This window comes from Chrysochloris asiatica, unplaced genomic scaffold, assembly GCF_000296735.1.
Source record: "Chrysochloris asiatica unplaced genomic scaffold, ChrAsi1.0 scaffold00050, whole genome shotgun sequence".
In the NCBI taxonomy this organism is placed as follows: Eukaryota; Metazoa; Chordata; class Mammalia; order Afrosoricida; family Chrysochloridae; genus Chrysochloris; species Chrysochloris asiatica.
This window is the reverse complement of record NW_006408568.1, coordinates 1611059-1638809: the sequence shown is the minus strand read 5'-3', so window position 1 is coordinate 1638809 and position 27751 is coordinate 1611059. Positions and strand designations below refer to the sequence as shown.

Genomic DNA, 27751 nt, shown 5'->3' with positions numbered 1-27751 from the left:
TTCACAAGCAGATCACTAGGTCTTTCTTTCCAGGTACTTCTGGATGGTGTCAAAACTCCAGGCTTTGGTCACTAGATACACACATTAACAATTTGCACCACCCAGATACTCCATTGTCCTACAGGGCCTGATAAAAACTGAGTACCTAATAGCAATGCCATATCTTCATTTCATTAAAAAAAGGTAATGTAAGTTTCATTACAAAGAAAGTTAAAGTTACAAAGAAAGCACTCCTTTTGCAGAGTCAGACCTGGAAGAGTAAAGTGTATAAAAGGTAAAGGGATGCACTTGGACATAGGAAATGAACTCTTCCTGGGTGAAAGAAAAGCAGGACCTTGGAAGTAGGTAGTCAACTAGTGTCTAGGATGTGGCAGGTAGAAAAAAAGCCCCCTACCCCCACAAAAGTACTTACCTCCTAATCCCCAGAACCTGTGAATATTTTTTATATGCCAAAAGCTGTGATTATGTTAAGAATCTTGAGAGGAAGTACTTACTCTAGATGATCTGAGTAGGCCCTAAATGCAGTCACAAGTATCATTACAGAGCAAGGCAGAAGATTAGACACATAGACAGAAAAGGAGATGTAAAAATGAAAGCAGAGATTATAGTGATGCAGTCGCAAACTTCTGGAAGAAGTTCAGCCTTATTGACACACTGATATCAGACTTCTGGTTTCTTTTCAGTTCAACCCTACTGACACATTGATTTCAGACTTCCATCATTTTAAGTCACTAAATTTGCTGTAATTTTTTATGGTAGCCAAGGAAACTAACACATGCAGGAAGCTAAAGGAAAGGGGGCCTGAACTGTGGCACTTTCACCATGCATCAGGCACTGTGATCATGACTCTACAAGCACTTAGTCACTCCATGTGACACAGACATGGACACTTTCTCAAAAACCACATTAAGGAACTGGGAGGCAGGCCATGATGAGGATTTGAGTTGAGTGTGGAGGGCCTTAGAGGTAACTAAAACTCCTGGCATCTGGCCTCACTGTTCCTTCAATCACTATTTAATCTTTCAGGGATCCAGTCATTCATCTAAGTCCAAATATAAATTGAGGGGTTACACTGCTTGACTTTTAAGATCTTTTCCACCCCTGAACTCCTATGAAGTGAAACTCTGGAGTAAATATGAAATGAGGCATAAGCATGTCCAAGGGATGGAATAACAAAACCCCTTGCTTAGAGAAAACACTCTGAAAGGCAGAGTTAATACCAAGCTGGGTAGGCCCCTGTGACGTTAGGGAAAAAGGTAAACCATTGGGGAAAAAAAGTTCCTGTGCTCTTTCCAACCAAAGAGAACTAAACCTATAGTTTTCTAATAACCAAAATATCACCAAAGCCCTGACCTCTAACCAATAGATACCACCTGCTCCCTTATAAAATAGATGTTATTTTCAGTTTTTTCAACCTTAGAGCCTGGATTAAGAAAGAAAGATAATTTAGCTCTGAGACTTTTATTTTTGTCAATATGGTAGACTACAAAGGAAATGGAAATGCTACCTAAAATATGACAAATATCCTTTTGAATCTATGGCTGATCTCACAAGAAAACAGGAAACTACAAGAAACAAAAAGGAAGAGGAAAGAAAAGAAAGGACAAGAAAAATAATACTGGCAAGTGTGACTGAATGCTCTGGCTATAGAGTATTAGAGCAAATGTGGCATCTTGCCAACCAAAGGACCAGGGTTCTAAAAACTTCATGGAATTTGAAATGAGTCTTGGGTCCTATAATAATGGCACAGCAGCCTCAGAGGTTTTCTATCAACCTCACAAGGGGGAGGAGAGAGAATGAAGAAGGACATCAGCCCCAAGGTTTATTCCCATGAGGCCAAGTTAAACACAACTTCACCCCCCAATCTTTTTAGCAGTTCTGATACCAGCCATCTCTCCTACATCACTCTCTACTTCTCTGCTGAGTCTGAGAATTCATTGTAATGGACACAAAGAACTTGCAAGACAACATTACAATTAGGGGGTTTATTAGGGAAGTAACCAGTTACGATTCAGGATCAGCAATACAGGAAGACTAAAGATAATGGTTCTGCCATCAGGACAGCTTCTCTGTGTCCTCAGGCAGTCTTCTTTCTGGCCCTCACCCTCTTGATCTCTTGGCCTGACCTATGCTCCATTTCTGGATGAGCTCATTTTAAGGCTTTGTTGTTGTTACGTGCCTTCAAGTCAGTTCCAACTCATAGCGACCCTGGATACGGTTTCCAAGGAAAAGCTAGTGGAATAGCAAAACTGATCAATGCCTTCATTAGGGTTCCATACACCTTATTTGCATGGTCCCACTCACACGAGGGTTCCATGCACCTTGCATTATTAGCTATCTCCTTGTTGTTGTTGTTGTTATGTGTCGTGGAGTTTGTTCCGACTCATAGGGACCCTGTACAGGGTTTCTGAGACTGTAAATCTTTACGGGAGCAGAAAGCCTCATCTTTCTCCCGTGCAACAGCTGGTAATTTCACACTGCTGACCCTGAGGTTCACAGCCGGATTAGTAACCACTATACTACCAGAGGTGGGCCACAATTCCCTTATTTGCATAATCCCTCCCAATCATTTTGTAGGAATCCCAAGACCATGCATGACTAGAAGGGCCACATGAAAGTGATTCATTGCTCCACATGATGTGGGGAGTTGGACCTGAGACTCCTTTATTAAGCTAAGCCCCTTGCAGGACTATACCTTCCATGAAAAAATAAGCAAAAAAAAAATCACTTTAAGGAAAGGGAAACTATAAGACATGTGTTTGTACCCTGGATAGAAGACAGAGGAAAAGTCTCTCCTAGGACTTTGTAGCAGTGGGAACAATCTCATGCTGAATTGAGATTCCAATTTATGTTATTGTTGTTGTTAAGTGAGTTCTGACTCATAGCAACACCGTATAGGGTTTCTAAGGAGAAGCTGGTAGGTTTGAACTGCCAATCTTGTGGTTCACAGTCCAGGGCTGATCCTACAGTGCTACACCAGGAGTCCTTCCAGCTTATACTTCTTGTGGAATTCAGTCACTCCATATTGAGAAATTAATACAAAAACCCTACAAAAACCTCTGATGTAGCACTTTGGGTTAATGTGCTGGACTGCAAGTTTGGTTTGAACCACAAGGTCGGTGACTCAAGCTTAGCAATTGCTTCTTGGAAACCCTATAAGGGTTTCTATGAGTTGGAACCAACCTGACAGCACTTAACAACAACAAAGCCTCTACACAAATGTTCATCCCACCATGGATAAAGCTAGAAAATGTGCTGAGTGAAATGTCTGTTACAAAATGGCAAATAATGTATGATCTCATTTATATGAAATAAGCAAATATAAAGTAACCAAGAAATATTAGTGGTTATCAAAGGTAAGCGGGAGGATGAAAGAGGGATTTTGTTTATTTGTTTGTTTAGGATGCATTGAGTGTGTGTTGATGGTGGTGGAATAATTTGGGGGGGTGGGGGGAAGGGTAAAAATGGTTGCACAACTTGAAGAATGTAATCACTATCTCTGGATTATAATGCATGTAAAAGTATCCTTGAATTAGTATATGTTTTGCTGTGTACATGTTCACCACAATTTTTAGAAACTTATTAAAGATGAGCTTACAATTCAAAATTATCAAATATATGAGGAAGCAACTCATTATGAGAAGACATGAAAAGAACAGGGCTAAATTTTTAAATTCAGATATTAAAATGTTTGTATTGTTGTTATTGTTAAGTGTATGTGCGTCAGTTACAACTCATGTGAACCTGTACAGGGTTTCAGGGAGTGGCTGGTGGATTTGAACTGTCAACCTTGCAGTTCAAACCAACCTTGCAGTCTAGTGCATTACCCTGCAATGTCAACAAACATTTAAAATTATTGCTATAAAGAAGAAACTAAAAGCTTGATAAAAGAATAAGACACTAAGAAAGAATAACAGAATTGAAAAAGAAACACAAACTGACCTTCTAAAAATTACCAACGTAGTCAGTGGGGAATTTGGGATTTAATTGATGGGGTATATAGTAGATTGTGTAGAGCTGAAAAATAATTAGTGAACTAGAAGATAAATATCTGCAATGATGCGGTGGTAAGCTATTCTTATGGGTAGGGGGAGCCCTAATTTATAGCATTTGCTGATTTCCATGTGTCAATACTCTCACTATGACCAATTTCAAGCTACAAATGTCATGTAGCAGAGTTGGGAAGAGGTGCATACAATCTGGCCTCACGAGTTGGAATAAGTACATCACTTTAATTAAGTCTAAAAAGTAATATAGAGGGTTAAAGAGACCTAAAAACAATGGAAGTGAGAAGAAAATTATGGGCTAAAAATATCAAATAAAGTCTATCAAATGAAGAAAAACAAAATACAACATTTATCTAATAGTTACAGAAGGAGGGAATACACAAAATTCAAGAATACATAAAGAAACAAGGAAAATTGATATTCAAAGAGAAAATGACTATAATTTTTCTAGATCTAATGAAAAAAATGATCAAAAGATTCAAGAATAGCATAAATCCCAAGCAAGCTATTTAAAAAGAAAATCTATACCTAAAAACAACACACTGAAATTTCAGAATACTAAAATAAAAGATAACTTATACACAAAGAGAAAAAACAATCTGCAAAGAAATAGCAATTAGACTAATAGCACACTTCTCAATAACAACAATGAAATAGCATCTTCAAAGCACTCAAGAAATAACTATCATCCTAGAACTCTTTACCCAGCTAAAGTGTCCTATAATAATGTGGGCGTGTTCACTACCAGACTCTGAATAGAGGAACAACTGAGGGATGTCTTTCAGGAAACTAGATATTGGAGAAAGAAATCAGATACAAGAAGAAATTGTTAACAAAGAACCTGTTAAATATGAATACATATCTAAATAAGTATTGACTGCTTAAAATTATAATACTAATAATAATAGCAACAACAACAATGCAAAATTTAACAGTATTTAAATAAAAAATAAGTGCAAGAATATATCTCAAAATGATAAAAGTGACTGAAATGAAACAGTCCCCAACCTTTGCCTTGAGAAGAAGATAGAAAAATTGATTAGACTTTGTTAAATCAAGAATGCAATTTAAAATTTTAAGAGAAAACAATACAAAATGGCAATAGAAAGTAACATTTCCAAATCAGTAGAAGGACTAGATAGAATAGAATCAATAGGAAGACTAAAGAAACCTCAGTGCAAATGAAAGCAGAACAATGCAGATGGGGATGAGTGTGTGGGGTATAGACAAAGTAACATAGAAAAAGCAATCACAGAAGAAGGAAAATAGTATGATAAACACAAAATCAAAAAGTATCAACAGCACACTTCATATAAAATAAATGAAAAGAAGCAAAACCTTCCAATGACAAGGCAGAAAATATCTGTTTAGATTCAAATACGAGGGTGAGTGCAAAATTATCTGCACACTGGCTATAGAATTTATTTTAATCAAATTTTAGAAAAGATAGACACATCATTTTTCAACAAACTCAATACACTTTGTTCATCTGTCAACAAGCTTTCGTATTCCCTTACTTAGAAATGTTTCAGGCTGAGCTATGAGCCACGAATGCACCACTGTCTTTACTTCTTCATCAAAGGTGAATCTTTGTCCTCAAAGGGCTACTTTCAGGGGACCAAACAGGTGAAAGTCCAATGGGGCAAGATCAGGATTATAGTGAGGATGTTTTAACACCTTAAAATGAAGTTTTTACAGAGTCTCAACTGTAGGACAGAGGTGTGTGGGTGTACATTGTCATGCAAGATCACATAGCCCTTGGATAGCAGTTGTCTGTGTTTAGTCTGAAGTTTAGGCTTCAGCTCTTCAGTGAGCATCTCACTGTAATAAACCTTGTTGATGAAACTTTTTACTGATAGTGTTTCAATACTGGCCCATGAGAGTCCCAGAAAACTGTACGCATCAATTTTCCAGCTGATGATTGACTTTTGAACTTTTTCATGATCTATGACTAAGGATGTTTCATCCCATACTCTGACTTTTGCTCTCAGAAAATCAACCAAGAAAAAAGACAGTAGTTTGGTTTTGGAAACAGAAAATTGTACAATAATGTTCATAGCAGTTTTATTCATAGTTGCAAAACAACTGGAAACAACAAGTATAAATGGACAAACTGATACTGTTGTAGTTAGGTTGTTGTTAAGAGCCATTGAGTCAGTTCCAACCCATAGCAGCCCTGTATAGGGCTTCTGAGGAGTCCGGCACATTAACCCACAGAGCCACACCAGGACTCCAGTTATGTTGTTAGATGTCATCCAATTGGTTCCAACTCATGGTGACCCTAAGGAGCTCTGGTAGTGTAGAGGTTACGAATCGGACTGCGAACCTCAAGGTCAGCAGTTCGAAACTACCAGCTGTTCCGCGAGAGAAAGATGAGGCTTTCTGCTCCTGTAAAGATTTACAGCCTCGGAAACCCTGTTCAGGGTCGCCATGAGTTGGTTCTGACTCTATGGCACACAGCCACCATGGTGACCCTAAGTACAACAGAAGGAAACACTGTCTGGTCCTTTACCTTCTTCATAACTAGTAACTTTTTGTACCCATTTGTACCTGTTGTAGCCACCAGTTGAATTTATCTTGCTGAGGGTCTTCCTCTTTTTCACTGATCCTCTACTTTACCAAGCATAATGTCCCCCAGGGGCTGGTCCTAAGTTCATGAGACCTTCTCACCATTCTTTCTTCAATGGCTGTACTTCTTCAAAAACAGATTTTTTCATTCTTCTGGCAGTTCATGGTAATATAATATTCTTTGCTAACATTGTAATTCAGAGACATCCATTCTTCCTTGGTCTTCCTTATTCATTGTCCAGCTTTCACATGAGATGACTGGAAATACCATAGCTTTAATCAGGCCCTTCATAGTCTTCAAAGTGGCATCTTTGCTTTTTAACAATTTAAACATCTTTTTCAAACTAATTGCATGGTTTGTTGAACGTAAAACTGATGAACTGCTCTGTAAACTTTCATTCAATTCACAATAAAAAGGTTTTTTAAAAGAGAGAATGATCTTTTACAGCAGGTTTTAACAAAGCAATACATCATTTAATTTCCTGACTGATGATTTGTGATTGATTGATTGTGGATCCAAGCAAAATGAAATCCTTGATAACTTCCATCTTTTCTCTGTTTCTCATGATGTTGTTACTAGTCCAGTTGTGAGGACTTTTGTGTTCTTTATGTTGAGGTGCAAGCCATACTGAAGGCTGTAGTCTTTGCTCTTCATCAGTAAGTGCTTCAAGTTCTCTTCACTTTCAACAAGCAAGATTGTGTCATCTGCATGTCTCAGGTTAATGAATCTTCCTCCATTCCTGATGTCAAGTTCTTCTTCATACAGTCTATACTGTCAGATTATTTGCTCAGCATACAAACTGAATAAGCATGGTGAAAGGATACAGCCCTGATGCACACCTTTCCTTCTTTAAAACCACACAGCATCTCCTCGTTCTGTTTGAACAATGCACAGACTCTGAATGAACAAGATTAAGTATTCTGGAATTCCTGTTCTTTGCAATGTTATCTATACTTTGTTGTGATGCACACAATTGATTTCTTTTGCATAATCAATGAAACACAGGTAAATATCTTTCTGGAATTCTCACCAAGATCCATGTAATATCAGCAGTGGTATCCCTCATTCCATGTCCTCTTCTGAACCCAGCTGCAACTACTCTGCCTCAGCAATAAATAGAAACAAAGTACTGATACATACAATACCACAGAAGAATTTCAGAAAGGATTATGCTAAATGAAAGAAGCCAAACTCAAAAGGAAAGAACTTGCAGCCAAACTCAAAAAGAAAGTTACTGTATGATTATATTTATATGAATTTCAGAAAAGGCAAAGAAAAAGATGTCAGTGGCTTTCATGGGCTAGGAGTTAGGGCAGAAGTTGACTACAAATAAACACAAAGACTCTGGAGGTTGATGAAATAACCTATAATTTGATTGATGATGAAATATTCTATAATATGATTGTTGTAACGGTTACATGACTCTATGCTTTTATGAAACCTCATAGAGCTAAACTCTAAAAAGATGAATTTTGCTGTTTGTAAACTATAACGCAATAAATCTGACTTCAGTAATAAAACTCAGTTATAAGCTGCTTTCTGAAGCACATCTAAAACAAAACTACACAGAAATATTGAAAGTATAAAAAAAGGCTTTACCAAGGAAACACTAAGCAAAAGAAAGATTGCTTTTGCTGTTGTTAAATTCCATTGAGTCGGTTCTGACTCATAACCACCCTGAACAGGGTTTTTGAGAGCAGTTGGTGGGTTTAAACTGTAGACCTTGCAGTTAGCAGTCCAGAGCCTGTCCTACAGTGCTACACCAGAAAGGTGGAAGACCTATGTTAAGACTAGGTGTATTTTAAAGCAAAAGTGTAACTAAAAATTATGAGAGTCATTTAAAAATGAACAATGCATTGGAAAGATTGCACATTACTAAAATCATATGTTATCTAATAACAAATGTTCAAAATATACATGGCAAACCTTAACAGAACATGAAGAAATTGACAAATTTTAATATTTCTTAGGTCATCAGGTTGGAACTGACTTGTAACAAAAATAACAAGTAATGTGTAGATGAAGTAGAAAACAAGTAATAAAAATATAGCAGATTTGAATAATACAATCAACAAATTTAATTCAACAAGTATCTATGGAATCCTACACCAACAAGTGAATATTATTCTTTTTTGAACATACATAGAGCATTTACAAAACTAGATCATGCACTAAGACTCTAGCAAGTCTCTATAATTGTGTAATTGAATTTAGAAATCAATTACAAACAAAGAAAGGTAACTTTTAAAATCCTTAATACTTGAAAATGTTATAAGTTAAAAACTTACAACATTTATGGGTTAAAAACTAATTCAAAATGAAAACTAGACACTGTACCAAAGGATGGGGAAAAAAAAAAAAAGAAAACTAGAAAATTCATAGGATTAAATGAAAATAAAGACACTTTACATATCGAAGCTTGTGCAGTCAACTAAAGTGGCATTTGGAGGAAACTGTCTAACCTTAAATGCACATATTAGACAACAAAAATTTATTAAATTAGGGCTGGAGAAGACAGAAATAAGTGATTTTATTATTTTCCGGTATGGTACAATCCAATGAAAGAAACAGTTTCTCTATGCACTTAAACCTTAGTTAGGGAAGTAGTTGGGTCATGAGGAAGAAGGCTATCATATATTCAAATGTTCAACTTTTGGAAGGGAATATCACTAATTAAATGCTTATGTGATTAAAATAATTAAAGGAGATTTAAACATCAGTAGTGGTTTTCAATTTATCCATCTCACCTTCTATTACTCATGAACATACACACATAAACTAGTCACTTTGGAGAGAGTTAAGGACCACTCTATTAATACATCATCCATTATAGTGAGCTAGAGGGTCTTTTCAAACACTCAAGCATTTACCAATCATTTACTATATTGCAGTGCAGTGAATTGCTCAATGTCCCTTTTAGCTATATATAGTCTTTGTAACTCTCCCCAAATGACTGAACAGGACTATGAAAATGAGGTACTTGTGGTCCACCAAGTGGATTGGACAAGTTGCTAATAATACAAGTAAGGTGCATGGAACCCCTGTGGGGGTTGTTGTTGTCAAGTGCTGTCAAGTCAATTCTGACTTAATGTGACCCTGTGTAGCATTTTTGAGGCTATAAATCTTTGCATAAGCAGAAAACTTCATCTTTCTCCCATGGAGCATTCCGGTGGACTCAAATTTCCGTGGTTCACAGTCCAGTGATTATTCTATGGAGCCACCGTGCAGTTGTTGTTAAGTGTCATCGAGTCAGTACCGACCCATAGTGACCTTGTTGTTGTTGTTGTTAAGTGCCATCGAGTCGGGTCCGACCCATAGCGACCCTGTACAGGGTTTCCGAGGGTGTAAATCTTTACGGGAGTAGAAAGCCTCCTCTTTCTCCCGCGGAGCGGCTGGTAGTTTCGAACCGCTGACCTTAAGGTTCGCAGCCCGATTCGTAACCACTACGCTACCAGAGCTCCTTAGGACCGTGCAAATAATGTATGGGGCCCTAACAAAGGGATTGATTGGTTTTGCTGATCCACTAAGTTTAAAAGGAGGGTTCCATTACCACCAAGAAGAAGAGATGGGAGTGGAACAAGTCCTTTGGACCTGGGATCCCTGCATTGGGAACCTCTTAGAGCCAGGAGACATGAGCTATAACACTGGAGATGGTAAGAAACAGCTAAAAGTAATAGTAGAGAAATGATGGTAGTAAAGGCAGTGGACATGGGACCTGAGTGCCTTAGGGCAGGAAGCTTGCTCTGTAGTGGGGTGCCTCTGGGCACTTATCAATGGAGCTAAAGAGCTTTATTACACTTGCCCAAGCAGGCAGAGGCCAGAATGGACCAAGAGGCTTTAGAAGCCAAGGGGCCAAGGGTTGAGAAGCTAAAGGTCAGGGTCAGGCCTTCCTGCATGCATGGCTGAGAAAAGGCTGTCCAAAGAACTGTATCTTAAAAAACCCCATAAACCTAAGTATTCTCTGTGAATTCTGGGTGACCATTGCAACAAGCTCTCAAACCCAGCAGAGAAGTAAAGAGTTCCATATGAGGAGTGGCCAGTGTCAGAATCGCCTGTCCTCTGCCTCATAGAAGTCAACCTTGGGCTGATGCTGCTGTGATTCACCCCCTTCATGAAGTTAGAGGAGGTCAGGCACCTGCCTCTCTCCCCAGTCATTGTCGCACATGTATAAATTGTTATGAGAAAATCAAAGATGGACAAAGTCAGGCTTGAGGAGCTCCAAAATTTTATTTGACCAAAGTCAAGGCAGTGAAGTAGAATGCGAAAAGATAAGGTTGGCTAGTTGAATGCCAGGGGAGGGATGTTAGCGAAAGTTTTATCAGTAGCAGCAAAGTATGAAGCATAAGCATGCTTCATTATTGTTGTTAAGTTCCATCGTGTTGGTTCTGACTAACTTTTATCTCAAGGGTATCTCCAACCATTTTATCGCAACAGTAAATTTAATAAATAAGCAACAAAATCTCATAAAAACTTCCATTTGCTCTGACACAGCAATCCTGTATAGGGTTTCCAAGGAGCAGCTGGTGAACTTGAACCGTGGACCTTGTGGTTCAAACCAACTTTGCAGTCCAGCGCATTAATCCACAATGCCAAAACCAAGAAGCTTACCTTCCTGAGTCACGAAGTCATCTTCAGCGAATCTGTTGAAGTTACCACACAGTCCACAAGTCTGGTTGAAGTATCGATCGGACAGCAAGACTTGGAAGTTGCCACTGGCATCAATTCTGGCTACAAAGCCATAGGCCTCACTGGACAGCTTGTAGTACCCAGCCTCAGTTTCCAGATACAGTCCATTGGAGGCATATGGCATGGCGACGCTGCAGAGGGAAAGATTCGCTCAAGAAGTGGGGTTCTTACAGATTTTCTAATGTCACTCCCACCCTCCAATATCAGTCTCAGGAGGTAGTGTTCAGAATACTCTGAAATGTGGCTGAAAGTTAAGGCAAGGAGTCCAGAGACTGGGGTCTCACCCAGCCCAGTTATTCACTGCTTATGGGCACATATTCTTCCTCTCTGAGCCTCAGCTCCTTCATCTGAAAAATGAGGAAGGTGTGCCAGGGATATCCAGGGCACTTTCTATTTCAGACATGCTGGGCTTCTGACTTACCTTTGGTCCCTTTGCATCACAGAACCATTGACAAACACATGGATGTCAAAATATTCCCCAAGATATACAGAGAGGCTCATTCTCTTGCCATTTTGGAAGTCCCCTGAAAGAGAAAAAAACATCAGTAGTGAATATTACATATATATGTGTGTGTGTATAATTGATAAGCATTATCTCTATCATTTTATCTCAGCAGTAAATTTAATAAATGACCAACAAAATCTCACAAAAACTTTCATTTCCTCACTCATCCGTCCATTCATCTAAAAATATTTATCGAGTGCTTTCAGGGTAGATGGTCTTCTGAATCATCCTTACATTCAAAAAGAAAAATGTAAAAACATGACCTCTTTCCTCTGGGAGCTTATAATTTAAGTATACAGACATTCTTGCAGCAATTGAATACACTGTATGGCAGCAAATAAGATCAATAGTGAGAGTTATTGATAATAGGTATCCTTTTGTTTCATTAGATTTCATTTCACAGAGTAGAACGGTCCCATAGGGTTTTCTTGATATAATCTTTATGGTAGTAGATTGCCAGGGCTGTCTCCAGTAGTCATTGAGTGAATTTGAACCAACAACTTTTTGGATAGCAGTCAAGCACTTAATGACTACACCACCTGGGATCTTAAACTCTGTTGTTGTGGTTGTTAAGTGTCATAGGGTCAGTGCCACTCACAGTGAACCTGTATAGGGTTTCCAAGGAGTAGTTGGTGGGTTTGAACTACCAACCTGTGGTTAGCAGACCAGTGCTTATCTTACAGTGCTACACCAGAAATCCCAACAGGTACTCTAGGATAGTGTTATTGAAAATGTGATCTTAAGTTATGTGCTGTTGAGTCGATTCCAACTCATAGCGACTCTGTATAGGGCTTCCAAGGAGTAGCTGGTTTGCTTGAACCGCCAACCTGGCAGTTCAAATGGCTTTGCAGTCTGGTGCATTAACCCACAGTGCCACATCAGGACTCCAAAGTGATCTTTGCTCCATTTACATCATTATGGTCAAGTCTACTTTGAGGAGACAGCTCTTCTTCAGTCATATTTTGAGTGTCTTCCAACCAAACGGGCTCATCTTGCGGCGTTATATCTGACAGCAGTTTGCTGCTATTCATAAGGTTTTCAGTTACTAAACATTCAGAAGTAGTCCACCTCTCCCTTTTCCTGTAGCGCATAGGGTCGCTGTGAGTCACAACTGACTTGATGGCACCTAACATCAACAGCAACAACACCTGAATTTGATTCTCTGGGAGAAATTGAAGGGTATTGTAATTAAAGTGCCTCACGCACAGTGCATGGAAATTAATAAGGACTCAGTAAATGACTTTATTAGATCATGACCCATTTATTTGTTAGTTTGTCATACAGTGTTGGCTTCTGCTATTTGGATGCTGGAAGCTATGCCACTGGTCTATCAAATACTAACAGGGTCATCTATAGTAGATAGCTTTCCAGGGAGATTTCACATTGAGACAAACTAGGAAGAAAGACCTGGAGATCTACTTCTGAAAATTAAAGGTGTTCAATGAATAGATCACAACAGAATATGCTAGAATGGACTACATAATAGACACAGCAATGGAATCAAACATAACAATGATCATGAACCAGGACACATTTCATTCTATTCTGCAAAAGACTGAGTCAGAGCCGATTAACATCAATTAACAACAGCAATGCCATCTGATGTGTTTTAAAAACCAAAAAATATATTTGTTGTTGTTGTTATGTGCCATGGAGTCGGTTCCAACTCATAGCGACCCTGTACGGGGTTTCCGAGGCTATAAATCGTTATGGGAGCAGAACGCCTCATCTTTCTCCTGTGGAACAGCTGGTAGTTTCGAACTTCTGACCCTGTGGTTCACAGCCCGATTCATAATCACTATGCTACCAGAGCTCCTTAAAATATATATATATATGATAAAATTGTCTCCAATGATCATCTGTTTGCGTGAAATGAAGACAGAGACCAGGATAATGGCCACTGGCACACAAGGGGAGAACAAGAGGCACATTTTATACAACATTAATGGCGGTGGTGGTGGGTATGTGTCGTGGAGTTGGAACCGACTCATAACGACCCTGTATAGGGTTTCTGAGGCTGTAAATCTTTATGGGAGCAGAACACCTCATCTTTCTCCCGTGGAACAGCTGGTAGTTTCGAACTGCTGACCTTGCGATGCACAGCCCGGTTCATAACCACTACGCTAAGACCTGACAATTTCACAGCTAGTCACTAAGAACTGGCATTTGTACTGGGTGCTCAATATTCAAAGGAAACTATAAGAAATGACACAACCAAAAAGGACAATATAGAAACTGAGTCTCCAAGACTTGAAGATTCAGAAATTGATGGAAATAGGAAAGATGAAGGTCAGTCAGTGAAGACATAAAGATGGAAGATCTAGAGGAAAGGCTCAAATGTAGGGCATGTTCCTTAGCATTCCTAAACCGCTGGGGCATAGAACCCAGGTGAAAGGTCAACCTTAGGTATATGATTTGTTGAATGTAAAACTGATAATCTTGTCTGTAAACTTTCACTCAATTCACAATAAAAAGTTTTTAAACAAAGAAAGAAAAGTTAATCTTGGGAATGCAGAAATCTGCCTTCTCCTAGGAGGAACAGGGAAGCGTGTACTCCAGCTCCTCAGCAAAAGAGGGGACAAGGAGATATGTGACCTATGTAAAGGAAACTTGGAAAGGTTTGTTCAACTTGAGATGGAGCTGCCTGGCCAGGACCATTAATGGAGCCAAAGTAGGGATCTCCTCACTCAAAGCAAATCTGAGAAGAGGAGTTCCTCAGCAAGGAGTCTGAACACACAAACACTTCCAACTAATTAGAATGAGCCAGAAAATAGGCTTCCTTCTAGTGAGATTATAGTGAGGGCTGTCACATAGAAATAACAAACACATTCTAAGAATAGAGTCTTGAATGATTTACCATTAGCAGCTCAAAGACATCCAGGAAGGGGTCACAGACTACCCACAGCCCACAAACCTCAGTTCACAGAGCTCCCAATTAGGAGAAAAGGAGTCTCCAACCAAGTCATAGGGTGTTTCTCTTGTATGAACTAGCAAGACTTGTATTCTCTGCATTTTCACTTTGAACAGTTTTTGAAAGTAGCCAATCGTTAAATGTTGAGTATACTTTCTGAGAGCCAGAAATTAGCTTTAAAAAAAAAAAAAACAGAACTGGAAAGATAATGGATAAGACAAATTTCACAAAACATTAATGGTAGAATCTGAATATATCTATGGGTGTTCACTGTTATGAACTTTCCATTTTTTTCTCTATATTTGAAAATGTCCATAATCAAATGTTGAGAAAAACAAACAAATGGAGCAATCTGTCAGCAACCTCCAGTCTGTATTCTCTCCCAGGAGCACTCCTGGCCCCTGGATGTTCACAGTCGGTCCAAGCCCACATCCCGACTTCAGCCTCTTCTAATGTCAACAACTTATCACACTAAATACCAGCCTGGGTTGAACCTTTGTGACAGGGCTTAACTTATTCATGACCTGCTCACTGGACCGTGAGAGCTAGAGGCATCCAAAACAGCCCAGGGATCTAAGTCTCTGGTCCCTTCTGACCACAGAACCCGTCACCTCATCAGTGTGATTCTCCCTCCCCATTCCCAGTCTGACAGGGCAGTGGGACAGGTGATTCTGTCCCTGCTTCCCTAAATAGCACTTACCTTCAAAGATCAAGATCAAAGACTATATAGCCTTCAATATGGATTACACCTCAATGTAGACAAAGCAAAAATCCTTACAACTGGACCAATAAGCAAGGAACATCATGATAAATGGAGAAAAAAATTAAAGCTATCAAGGATTTCATTTTACTTGGATTTTCAATCAATGCCCTTGGAAACAGCAGTCAAGAAAATCAAATGATGGCCATGGCCCTTAGACACCCTTCAGGCATGGAATTGAAGTCAGTTTCCTGGAACTGTTTTCAGCCAAACACTAGACAGGTCAATAAAGTGAACAACACCACCAGGGAGATACTCATTCCTTGGAACAATTAACCATACAAGACCAAAGGGTGGCATTTGCCCTGGGACAAAGTTCAGAAAGCAAGATGGAACGCGGAAAATGGACAAATGAAAACAGAAAACAAAAAGAAGGATGTGGAAAGAGTGCATTGTGAGGATTGCAATCAATGGCTTGAAACAAAATGTGTATGAATTGTTGAGTGGAAAATGAATTTGCCCTGTAAACTTTCACCCAAATGATAACTAAGTTTTTTAAAAAATCAAGCAACATATTTCACTAGGCAAATATGCTCAAAAGACCCCTTTAAATTGCTAAAAAGCAAAAATGTCATCTTAAGGACTAAGAGATGGGCCTGACCAAAGACATGGTATTTTTCAATTGCTTAATATGCATGAAAGGTTGAACAATGAAGAAGGAAAACCAAAAAAAGAATTGATGCCTTTAAAGTAGGGTGTAGGCAAAGAATTAAATATACAATGGACTGCCAGAAGAACAAACAAATCTGTCTTGGAAGAAGTACAGCCGAAATGCTCCTTAGAATCGAGGATGGCAAGACTTTGTCTCCTGTGCTTGGGACATGATATCAACAGGCTCCAAACCTTGGAGAAACACATTATAGTTACAAAAGTAAAGGGTCAGCAAACAAGAAGACCCTCAAGGAGATGGATTGACCCAGTGAGTACAGCAATGGATTCAAACAGAACAATTTTTATGAGAATGGCTCAGGACTAGGCAATGTTTCATTCTTTTGTATATAGGGTGGCTGTGCTGGAACAGACTTAATGGCACCTAACAACAGCAACAAGGAGCTGTGGTAGCGTAGTGGTTACGAATCAGGCTGCGAACTGCAAGGTCAGCAGTTTAAAACTACCAGCTATTCCATGGGAGAAAGATAAGGCTTTCTGCTCCCGTAAAAATTTACAACCTCGGAAACCCCATGCAGGGTCGCTATGAGTTGGAACTGACTCCACAGCACACAGCCACCACCACCAGCAACAACCAGCTCCCCAGAGTCCACCTAAAAATAGCAGCAAGGAGTTCTGATGACACAAGGTTAAGTGCTTCACTGCTAGCCAAGAAGTTGGTGATTCGAACTCACTCAGAAGTTCTTCAGGAGGAAGTCTTGGTGATCTACTCCAATAAAGATTACTAGCAAGAAAATCATATATTGTTGTAAATCCTTTAGAGAAGTTCTACTCTGTCATATGGGGTCACTATGAGTCAAAACTAAGTTGGTAAGCTCTAACAACAAGGTCCAGTGGTAGGGCAGGAATGGGCTGGGGTTGTGAGGGTTGATGGGAACTGTGCCTTTGGGACCCATGACTCAGGAGGGCTGAGGGAGGCTCTAAGAGCAGTCAGTCCACATCCAAGGCAAGGCAAGTTTTTGCAAGTTTCCCTGGAGAAGGGAAATAATACCGTGGCAGCTGAAAGGATCTTGGAGATTATCTAGACAAATGGCTTTGAAACTTTTTGGCCCAGAACTGAGTTAAAAACATGTTTTACTTCATGACGCAGCACACACACACATACATTTCACATAATACTTACCCTCACCATGCGTTCATGTACTCTGATATTTTCTATTCTATTCCATTTATTTTTTTTCAAAATGTTTATTGTTGCTGTTGTTTAGTGCCGTCGAGTTGGTTCCAACCCATAGCAACCCTGTATAGGGTTTCCAAGGAGCAGCTAGTGAGCTTGAACTGCTGACATTGCAGTTCAAATGACTTTCCAGTCCGGTGCATTAACCCACAGCAACACAATGTTTTTGCTGTTAAGTGCTGTTGACTTGGTTCCAACCCATAGCGACCCTGTATAAGGTTTCCGAGAAGTAGCTGGTGACCTTGACCTTACAGTTCAAATGGCTTTGCAGTCTGGCGCATTAGCCCACAATGTCATACCAGGGCTCCACAGCAACATAATACAACCATTAAATTCATTTTATGACCCATGGGTTGTGACTCAGTTTGAAAAACACTGATCTAGTCTGACTCCATTTTAAAGATGGAGAAATTGAGGCCTAAATTTATGAGTTTCTCCACCTCAGCACCATTGGCATCAGGGGCTAGATAATTCTTTGTTGTGGCAGCTGTCCTGGTCATTGTAGATGCTTAACAGATCTACCCATTAGAAACTCATAACAAACCATGATCACCACCCCACCACCCGCTTGCAATTGTGACCTCCCATAATTTTACTGTCTTCAGACATTGTCAAATGTCCCCTGGGCAAGGGGTGTTGGGGAATCACCACTGATTTACACTTATTGGTTTACACCCATAAGCAAATTTTTTAACTCTAAATACAAAGTTACCTCACAGAGCATTTGAATGCTCTAGATTTGTTAACTATGTATGCAGTAAACCCTAAAGTAGCATTGTATCTTGTTTTCTTTGTTCCCTCTGGAAGAGGGAAGGGGTGGAGGACGGAGGACATGTGATGATTGTAGTAGACAAATTGTTTTATTCATGGTGACCTGTGCAATTCAGATAATCTGTTTTAAGTTGGGAAGTCCTGGTATGGCACTATAGGATCAGCAATGGACTGCTAACCACAAGGTCCACAGTTCAAACCCACCAGTTGCTCCTTAGAAGCCCTATACAGGTTCGTTATGAGTTTGAATAAACTCTATGGCACTTAACAACAACTCTTCTGTGGGAGGTAGCACATGGCTCTGTTGGAGCCATTAGGAAGATGAGTCATTAGAAAGTGTCATTGGGCCCAGGAGGGACTTCCACACTGACCTCTATATTAGTACTTCCAATCATTCTAGGGCTGAGTGACCATCCAGAGAGTCCAGAGTGCCCAAGCAAAGCTTTCCCTAAGACTCCGGTTTAGCCTCTTGAAGTCACTGACTGAGGCCCAAACTGAGGCATCCGATGGCCCCTCAAAAACTGGCCAGCAGTTGGAATCAGTCAGATCTGGGTGCTTTCTTGAACTTTAGCACCATTGTTGCTGTTGTTGTTGAGTGCCATTAAATCTGTTCTGACCCATAGTGACCCAGTATAGGGTTTCTGAGAAGCAACTGGTAAACTTGTACAGCTGACTTTGTGGCTCAAACTGACTTTGCAATCCAACATATTAACCCACAGCACCATACCAGGACTCCATTAGCACCATGGCACTCATTAATCTGCATGTCTGAAAAACTCCTCACCCTGACACAGGAAATCCTCCATCCAAACTCTGAGAAATATTGACATCCATATTTTACTAATGTGGAAAGGAGGGCTAGCTGGGGAAGTGACTTAGCAGGTTGGTTGTTTGTTAAGTGCTGTCAAGTTGGTTCCGATCCATAGCGACCCTGTACAGGGTTTCCGAGGGTGTAAATCTTTACAGGAGTAGAAAGCCTCATCTTTCTCCCATGGAGCGGCTGGTAGTTTCGAACTGCTGACCGTAAGGTTCGCAGCCCGATTCGTAACCACTACACTACCAGAGCTCCTTTAGCAGGTTGATAGTTAGTTCTAATTTCTAGGTTGGTCTGCAGCTCTGGCTTAGGAAGACTAGAGTCTACAAAGCAGGTGGAACCAGAACCCTTGTCCTCTTTTTCAGGTTGGTGCTGACTGGCCAGGAGCCTATAGCTTTGGTGTCAGCCCCTGAAGCCCAGTTGACCAGGAGCCAGGATCAAGGAAAGGGCCTTCCCCTTCGCACCAGATGGTTCTTCTGCAGAGACATAAACACTTTACCACGGAAATGAACTAGGTCCACTGGCCCTCAGAGAGGAATGTGAATTTGCAATTCAAACTTTAGGAAACAGGATGTTGTAGGAGAACAATGGATCAGAAGGTATGCAGGGAGACAGTCAGGGGGTGGCCTGGAAACTGAAACTGGAGGAACCTCCCCCCACTTCACCATCAGCAACCACCAAAACCAGCCCAATCTTCCCAGATCCAGCCTCCCCATACTGTTCCTCTCCTCCTAACATCCATCTCACACACAAACACCCACCACCACCACCACATAAAGAAGCCCCACTCCTCTCTGAGGGTTGTTGGTGTTTAGTGCCCTTGAGTCAGTTCCACTCATATCTACCCTGTGTAGGGTTTCCAAGAAGCAGCTTGTGGGTTTGAACTGCCAGCCTTGTGGTTAACAATCCAGTGCTTACCCTACAGTGCCATACCAGAACTTTCTGATGGTAGTAGTGAACAGGAAAAGGTAAAAACATTCACTGCCCTCTCTGACCAGGAGACAAGCTAGAATGTTAATCAGGTTACTGAATGGAACCAACCCTCTGACTTCCCTCCTGTCCTCAAACAGGTCCTCAACCTAGCCCCTCCCCAACTCTGACCCTATATAAGTCCGTGTTAACATGCATTCCAGTGCTCTGAATCTGGAGAAGCTAACTCCTCTGAGCCAGCTGGCTTAATAAAATCTGAAACTCTGCTTCACCTTTCTGAGTGGCCTGGGTTTCTTCAATGATGGATCAAGAGCTGCTGTGACACTCTTGGGCCCCGGGCTGCTGTGACACTCTTGAATTTAAAACTGCTGTAACAGTAGCACTATTTCTGGTGAAAATCAAACCAATCTACAATACAGTGTGACTGACCTATAGCCAGTTTAGGTCAATATTGCTAGAAAACTGACACTCAATGAGAGCAAGTTGTTACAAGAAAAGAATAACTACCCAGTGAGTAATCTCACTGAGATATGTTGAGACAGAGCATTCTTCCACAGTGCTTCAAGTTCCAACTGAAACCTAGATGAGGTTGTACTTCCGGCGTAAACCTTTGTGAATGTGATAGGGAAAAGATGTGGATAATTGACATGACCTGGATGGAAATACACAAAGGGCACAGCAACATCTGGTCTCCATTCAGGTTCACATCTAACAAGTGAACATCCAAATGGTAAATTGACTGCTTTAATGACTTTGTTGCTGGTAAGTGTCTTTGAGTCTGTTTCAACTCATAGCCTTCTTGTATAGGGTTTCCGAGGACTGGCTGGTGAGCTTGAATCACCGACCTTGCAGTTCAAACCGACTTTGCAGTCCAATGCATTAACCCACAGTGCTACACCAGGACTAATATTTGGGTAATACTTCACATCATCAAATAATTTATCTTATTTGATCTTCACAGCATCTCCCTTTTAGAGATGAACAATGAAGGCTAAGAGACTTTGAGCAGCTTCTGTAAAGACTCAAGGAAGTGGAAGAATAGAAATGAGAATACAAATGTTCTGACCCCAACTAAGGCTCTTTCCATGCTTCTGTTTCCTGCAACCAGGTCCCAACCAATTACCATCAAGTTGACAGAATTGGGTCATCCAATATCCACTCACCTTTTGGGTAAAACCACTAACTACTGCCATCCAGCCAATTTCAACTCACAATGACCCTGTGGGTTTCTGAGACTGTAAATCTTTATGGGAGCAGAAAGCTACATCTTTGGCCAGTGGGTTTGAACCAATGACCTTGCCATTAGCAGCCCAATGCCTACCAGTGTCATTAGGGCCTGTTGTTATTACTAAGTGTTATCAAGTTGGGTCCGACTCATGTATAGGGTTTCCAAGGAGCGGCTGGTGAGTTTGAACAGCTGACCTTGTGGTCCGAACCAACCTTGTGGTCCAGTGCTTTATCCCACAGCATCACACCAGGACTCCATGTGTCCATTAGGGCAGAGGAAGAGCTAAAAATAATTTTAAATTCTGTTGCTATGGAATCAATTCAAGCACATGCATGACAACCACATTTGTGTCAGAGCCACTGTGCTTAGAGGTTTTCAATTGCTGGTGAAGTACATCACCAGGTCTTTCTTCCAATGGCTTCTGGGTGGAATCACACCACCAACTTTTCAGTTAGCAGCTGAGCAGATCACATTAGATATTTGCTTTACCCAGAGACTCCCAACCTAAGATTATTGTTGTTGTTTTTACTAACTGCCATCGAGTCGGTTCCAACTCACAGCAACCATTATAGTGTTTCCGAGGAGCAGTTGGTGGTTCAAAATCGACTTTATAGTTCAGTGTATTAACCCACAGCACCACGCCAGGACTCCCCCAACATAAGATATTGTTGTTGTTTTTATGTACCATGTAGTCGGTTCCGACTCATAGCGACACTGTACAGGGTTTCCAAGGCTGTAAATCTTTACGGGAGCAGAAAGTCTCATCTTTTTCCTGCCAAACAGCTGGTGGTTTCAAACTGCTGACTCTGAGGTTAGCAGCCCAATTTGTAACCACTATGCTACCAGAGCTCCTTCAATATAAGATAGATCCTCTGAATTGCAAAAGCCACCAAGAAAACAACAAATCGTCTCATCTTCAAAGTGCTTTATGAGTCACAATGCATCTTTTAGTTCATTTTTCCCACTGATTCGTCAGAGCTCCCAGAGCATTGTCTAGACCAACAGCAACGGACACACACCCACTAGAGAAGCATGGGCACACATCCTATTGCACCAGGCTAACAGGCCAGACCTGAAAGGCAGTTCCCCAGCATGTTGTCAGCAGAGATATGTGATCGATCGTAGACACTACCATGGAAATAGGCATTCTCCTCACCTCCCTACCTCCCTTGCACACACGAGGGCTAAGCTCCTTTAGTTCCCTGGACTCACCCAGAATCAAGAAGGAATGCTTCTGGCAGTCCCCAGCCAGGAGGTAACTGCAGTCTCCCGCAAAGCTGTACATGCTTTCGTCAAAGGTATTGATGAAGTCTTGTCCAAAGAGGCTGCATCGAGCTGGGAACAGTCCACCACCAATCCCATCTGTGCAAAGGGTGCCTGAAGGGAGAGACCCAGCTGAGCACAAATTACTCTGGCCTTGTAGAAATGATGCTGACTGAGACTAATAGAAATTGGGTTTCAAGGATTTACATTCCTTTTGAAATGAGACTAAAGCTGTTTCTTTCAACCCCCAAATATAACGGGGTACTTAGATTAATAATGGAGGAATGTTTTTCCCTCCATCTACTAACAATGCATGCCCTTTATAAAAAATGTGAAAAATTCCCCGGGTGGGGTGGGGGGAAGAACCCCACAAAAAAAGGCATTAAAATGATCTATCACCTATTATTCAGAGATAACTAGAGTTGATATTTTAGTGTTTATCTTTCAATTCTGTTTCACAGCATATATAAGAGTGTTTTAAAAAATTCATGAAAAAAATTAATTATCTTTTCAGTCCACGAACTTTGTTTATGAAGCTCCCTCGTGTGTAATTGTAGATTTTTTACAAACTTGGAATTATACGGTATAAACTTTATAATCCCCTTTCTTTCCCCTCTATATACTGTAAAGATTTTATCACTCCATTCTCTATACTTCTAAAACGTAAGTATAATGGCTATGTTATATGAGGGGGTTTCAGAAAGTTCATGGAAAATGAAATTAAAAGATGCTGGAATTTCCCCCTGAACTTTATGAAACTTCCGTGCATTTGGTATCTAAATGTTCATAGTATAACTTTCTATTGTTAGGTGTTTAGCTTTTTTTTTCAAAGTTTCTGGTATGTTAGGTAGTTTGCAGTGAGCACCCTTTTACATCAATCCACCTATGTATCTTGAACAGATTAAATTACAAATAGATCAGTTTGTGTGCCTGATACATAGAAGTGTTAACTCCCCTGTGGCCATATGTTAATGCCCATGGGACTCTCCTGCCACTCTCATTCAGTGTGTGTATTGGCAGGTGGAAAACCACAGTAGTCGATCTCTAAGTTGACCTGGTAGAAAGATGCAGAGGGCTGACAAATGTACACTTTGTCCCAGACCAACTTGTGGACGCTGCAAGCTGGATGCTACTGACCTGAAAAATCTTAGTGGAGACAGGCTAGTGTCAAGAAAGTACCCCTCCTGCCCATGATAAACACAAGGGAAGGAATGCATGGAGTTCAGTGGAAAGAGGGTGGCCCTGGGGTACAAGAGGTGATCATTGATCTTGGCATCTCTGACCTTCAGTTTCTTCATCTGTACCAGGATAGTGACAACTACATGGTCTCCATAATCCGTAGTAAGACTAATACTCTATTCAAGCTTTGGACTCCCTTTCCCTGCCCCACTTCTACCCGACCCAGGGCAGACTTTCTTAATTCCCCAGTATGAGGAGAAAGCATATGCAGACACCTGTTTCCTGGTGGATACGAGGCCAGGGACAGGGAACTCCACAGAATGACTAAATCAAGCTGGCAGTAAGTGGCTCTGGCAGGGCCAGTTTGAGTATAACATGGGACTAGGTACACAGGTGATCTCAGACATAGCCCCTGGCCTCTGGAAGGGAGGCTTTTCTGGATGGTATTGGGGAGGAGTTAACAATGGAAATACCTTGGTACCCACCTGGCAAGGCTAAGACCAGTGTAAGCAGCACCGTCAAAAGTCGGGTAAGAATCATCTGCAGAGAAGCAAGAGAAATGAACTGGTCATTACTGTCCAGATAAATGGCTGCTGGCATGTGCTTCTGTCAATGTGGGAAATGGGGAAAACAACCCTTTTAAAAAGGAAGAGGCAGGATTGATTCTCACTGTGCTGCATTTTGCTGTTGGACATGGATTAAGCCAAAACTGCTGGTCTCCCAAAAAAGCTCCTGGCCAAAGGCAAGCACAAGAATAAAACTGGCTGAAAGTAGGGCAGCTGCTCCTTCTCTTCTATTTTCCCCCAGACATCCTGGCCTCTGCCTGCTCCCTAGACTCTTGCAGCAGCTAGGAGCTGATGAGCACTTAATTCCTTCCTGCCTCTTCATGCTCCCTCCATGCTTGCAGCAAGCTCTGGGGAGTGGGAATTGTCCTAACAACAGACACCTAGACTTCCAGAAGGCTCTGGAACCACTGATTTTACAGTATGCTTGTTGGTTACTGGCCTGAACCTTGAGAGCCTGCAGAGAGGTGACTGACTTGCTATCTCTGTCCTAGCACCGAGCACAGTGCCCAGCACCCAAGTGATGCTCCGTAAATGTTTGCTGAGTTGATCTGATAAACAGGCAGGAGTCCAAGACAGTAGTTCAGAGTCTGATTAACTTTCCCCAATGTGTGGCCTTTTCAGAGAGGGGCAATTGTCCCTAGATGATAGCGCACACCCCAAATTTTATGTTTCCTGCCACTGCCCCTCTATTGTAAAGAAGATTGTTAAATTAATTCAGAATCTGTCCCCCAGGCTTCACTGAGGAGACTTTTGTCTACCTAGTTCTCCACACAGCCAAACTAAAGCAAGAAGTGCCCAGTCAACTGTATTACTATAGAAGTTACACTTTGATGATAAGCTCTGACCAAAACTTGGTCTGGTGATCTACTTCCAAAAATCAGCATGGAAACCCTATGGGTGCGAGTACTGCCCTCCTGGCAAAATTCACATGTATGAGATCAAATGGTCAACAATTACCCTGAAGCAAAGGTAAACTAGATGACTAGGAACTGAACAGCCAGAATGGAATTAATGAGAATGTTGACATATTGTAAATATATATGTATATAACCAATATCACTGAATAATTTGTATAGAAATTTTTTTAATGAAAACCTGATTTGCTGTATACTCAAAATATTATTTTTTAAAACCCTATGGACAGACAATGAGAGAAAATGGAATCAAGTGTCCAAATGGTTTATTATTTGTAGGGAATGAACAAGAGAAACATATTTAGCGTAAGTGACAGATTTCTGGACAGACAACATAGCTAGGTGAAGAGTGAAGTTCACAAATTCACCTTTGTTCCAATCCTTGTCTTTTCTTTGTAGATTTATATGTTCTACAGAAGATAATTCACCTTTCTTTGAACCCAGAATTCAGATGGGTTCTGAGAGATAGCTGGCATTTAATAATGCATGTGGATAATGTCTAAGTGAAGGAGAGGGTGAGTGAATGCTTTATTCCCTAAGAGGTGGGAGAAGAAAATATTTTTCTGAGAAAATTTACTTCCAAAAAATGAAAGCTGGAAAATATGGAACTATTACAGTAATGTCTCTGATCTGATCCATACTGTACTCTTGAGTCTTTAGCAAAACAATGAACTTAGAGATCAGAAAGACAAATTGTACTTGAGTTTAGATCATTTTCAATTGAAGAGGATCTTAGATAAAGTAGTATACAGGAGCCTTTTCTAAGCTCCACTTGACGGTGGCTTCATTGATGATTTAAAAAATACAGATTTCAGCTAACTCCAAGAGTCAGGATATCAAGCCAGTAGTTTAGCTGGAAGAAGATTCCACACAGTATCTATCACAGCTAACACTTTAGGTCAACAGATCAGGTGGGGTAAGTTGCAATCGGCATGAGTTTAGTGCTCACTCAGAACTCCTCCCATCAGCTTTTTCAACAAATACTCTTTATCTACACACACACATGCACACACACAAAGCTTGGAACATTTATTTGGTTAAAATAGTAGTGCATTCGTCTTATGTTTTTATTGACCTAAATATAATTTTTAAAGCAATAAAGTTCTCTCTGTAAAAACAAACAAACAAACAAAAAACCCTATGGACACAGTCACATTGGTCAAAACAGCCTGATACTGGTACAGTGAAAGATGTATACATCAATGGAACACACTTGAAATCCATCCGCTTACAGTCAGCAGATCTTTCACAAAGAGCCCAAACATATTAAATGGTACTGGCAAAACTGGAAATCCATTTGCAGAAGAATGAAACAAGACCCTAACCAACTCAATGTGAATTAAACACCTAAATGTAAAATCTAGAACTATAAAGATCATTGATAGAAAACTAGGGACCAATTTAGGGGCTGTAATTCATGGCATAAAAATAAACTGTCAAACATAACTAAAAGCATACAAATAGTAGAAGACAAAATAGATGACTATGACCTCCTAAAAATTAGACTCTTAAATGCATCAAAAGATTTTGCCAAAAGAGAGCCCACAGACTGGGGAAAGATCTTTTTTTTTTTTTTTTTGCAACAGTATATATCAGACAAGGGACTAATCTCTGTAGTTTATAGTAAATTAAAAACCTCTACAAGAAAAAAACCAACAACTCAATTTAAAAATGGGCAGAGGACATGAACAGACATTTCACCAAAGAAGACATCCAGGTAGCCAACGATCATTAGCTGTTAGAGAGATGCAAATCAAAACAACAGTGAGATATTATCTCATTCCAGCATTAATAGCAAAGTTAAAAAAAAAAAAATAAAACAGAAAACAACAAATGCTGGCAAGGGGGTGGATAGACTGGCACGCTCTTCTAATTGCTGGTAGGGCTTTAAAACAAAAAGCACCTATGGAGCAGTTCCACTCTGGCATACATGAGTGTGTCTCCATGGGTCAGAATCAACTCAGCAGCAACTGGTTTGAATTTGTGATTTGGGGTTCAAGCCAAAAACAAAAAGAAAAATGTTCTCCCACCCCCTTGCAAACAAGAACCTCAGTCAGCTCCCAGAAGGTGCAGGTGAAACTCACTGCAGTCCCATCTGAGTCAAGTATTGACAAGCAGTAAAACCTACTGCAGGAACAGAAGTAGTCACAGGACCCCCAGGGTCAACTGAGGAAGAGGATAAAGAGGATCCCTGGCTTTGAGCCCCACAAAGCACTTCTAGTCCCAGAGATAGAGGGACCCAGTTCAATAAGGTAGGGATCCGTCATGCATCTTCCTCCCACACCTGAGCCAACTCTTCTCCCAGAAGACCATACCTTTCTCTGCAATCCAGGGACTGTGTGTGCCCCCAAAGCTCTTGGGAAACAGCTTCACTATGGTGCTCAGCCTGTGCAGGTTCCTAAGTCATGCTCCCCAGCCACTGCTAAGGTTAGGTCAGAACTGCAGCAACTATGGAATGTCTTGCTGTTAAGTAGCCCAGGAACTACTGGAGTCCCTGCAACCAGGGGAGATAAAACTCAAGTTGTGACGTCCACCAATCCAACCCCCCTTTCCCCACCACAATAACTGTGAGCTGCCACAACAGGGAATTGGCCTCCTCTTAATTGCTGAAAGGAAACAATGAAAGGAAACAGTACTAGAAAAACCTCCAAGCCGATAAGGCTTTGAACATTTTAGTGGGAGGCCTCCTGGCTGTCTTAATGAACTGCCATGTGCCCCCATCCATCTCAACACACCCCACCCAGTCCCTGGCCCTCCAAGTCTCCATCTAAAAAGGGCATGACAAGAAATTCTGACCACCCC

At 40.7% G+C, this 27751-nt stretch overlaps 1 protein-coding gene across 1 annotated transcript in view; it reads right to left on the bottom strand.

Moving 5' to 3' along the window:
* VWF (von Willebrand factor) overlaps window positions 1–27523 on the bottom strand; it is a 219884-nt gene extending 192361 nt beyond the window's left edge. Inside the window, exons 1-5 of the mRNA XM_006862763.1 lie at window positions 27265–27523; window positions 23955–24009; window positions 22240–22404; window positions 11684–11786; window positions 11185–11393 (exon numbers count right to left, since the gene is read on the bottom strand). Of these exons, the coding sequence (XP_006862825.1) occupies window positions 11185–11393; window positions 11684–11786; window positions 22240–22404; window positions 23955–24009 (532 nt within the window). The 5' untranslated portion in view covers window positions 27265–27523. The remainder of the gene's footprint in view (window positions 1–11184; window positions 11394–11683; window positions 11787–22239; window positions 22405–23954; window positions 24010–27264) is intronic.
* Window positions 27524–27751: the final 228 nt, after the last annotated feature.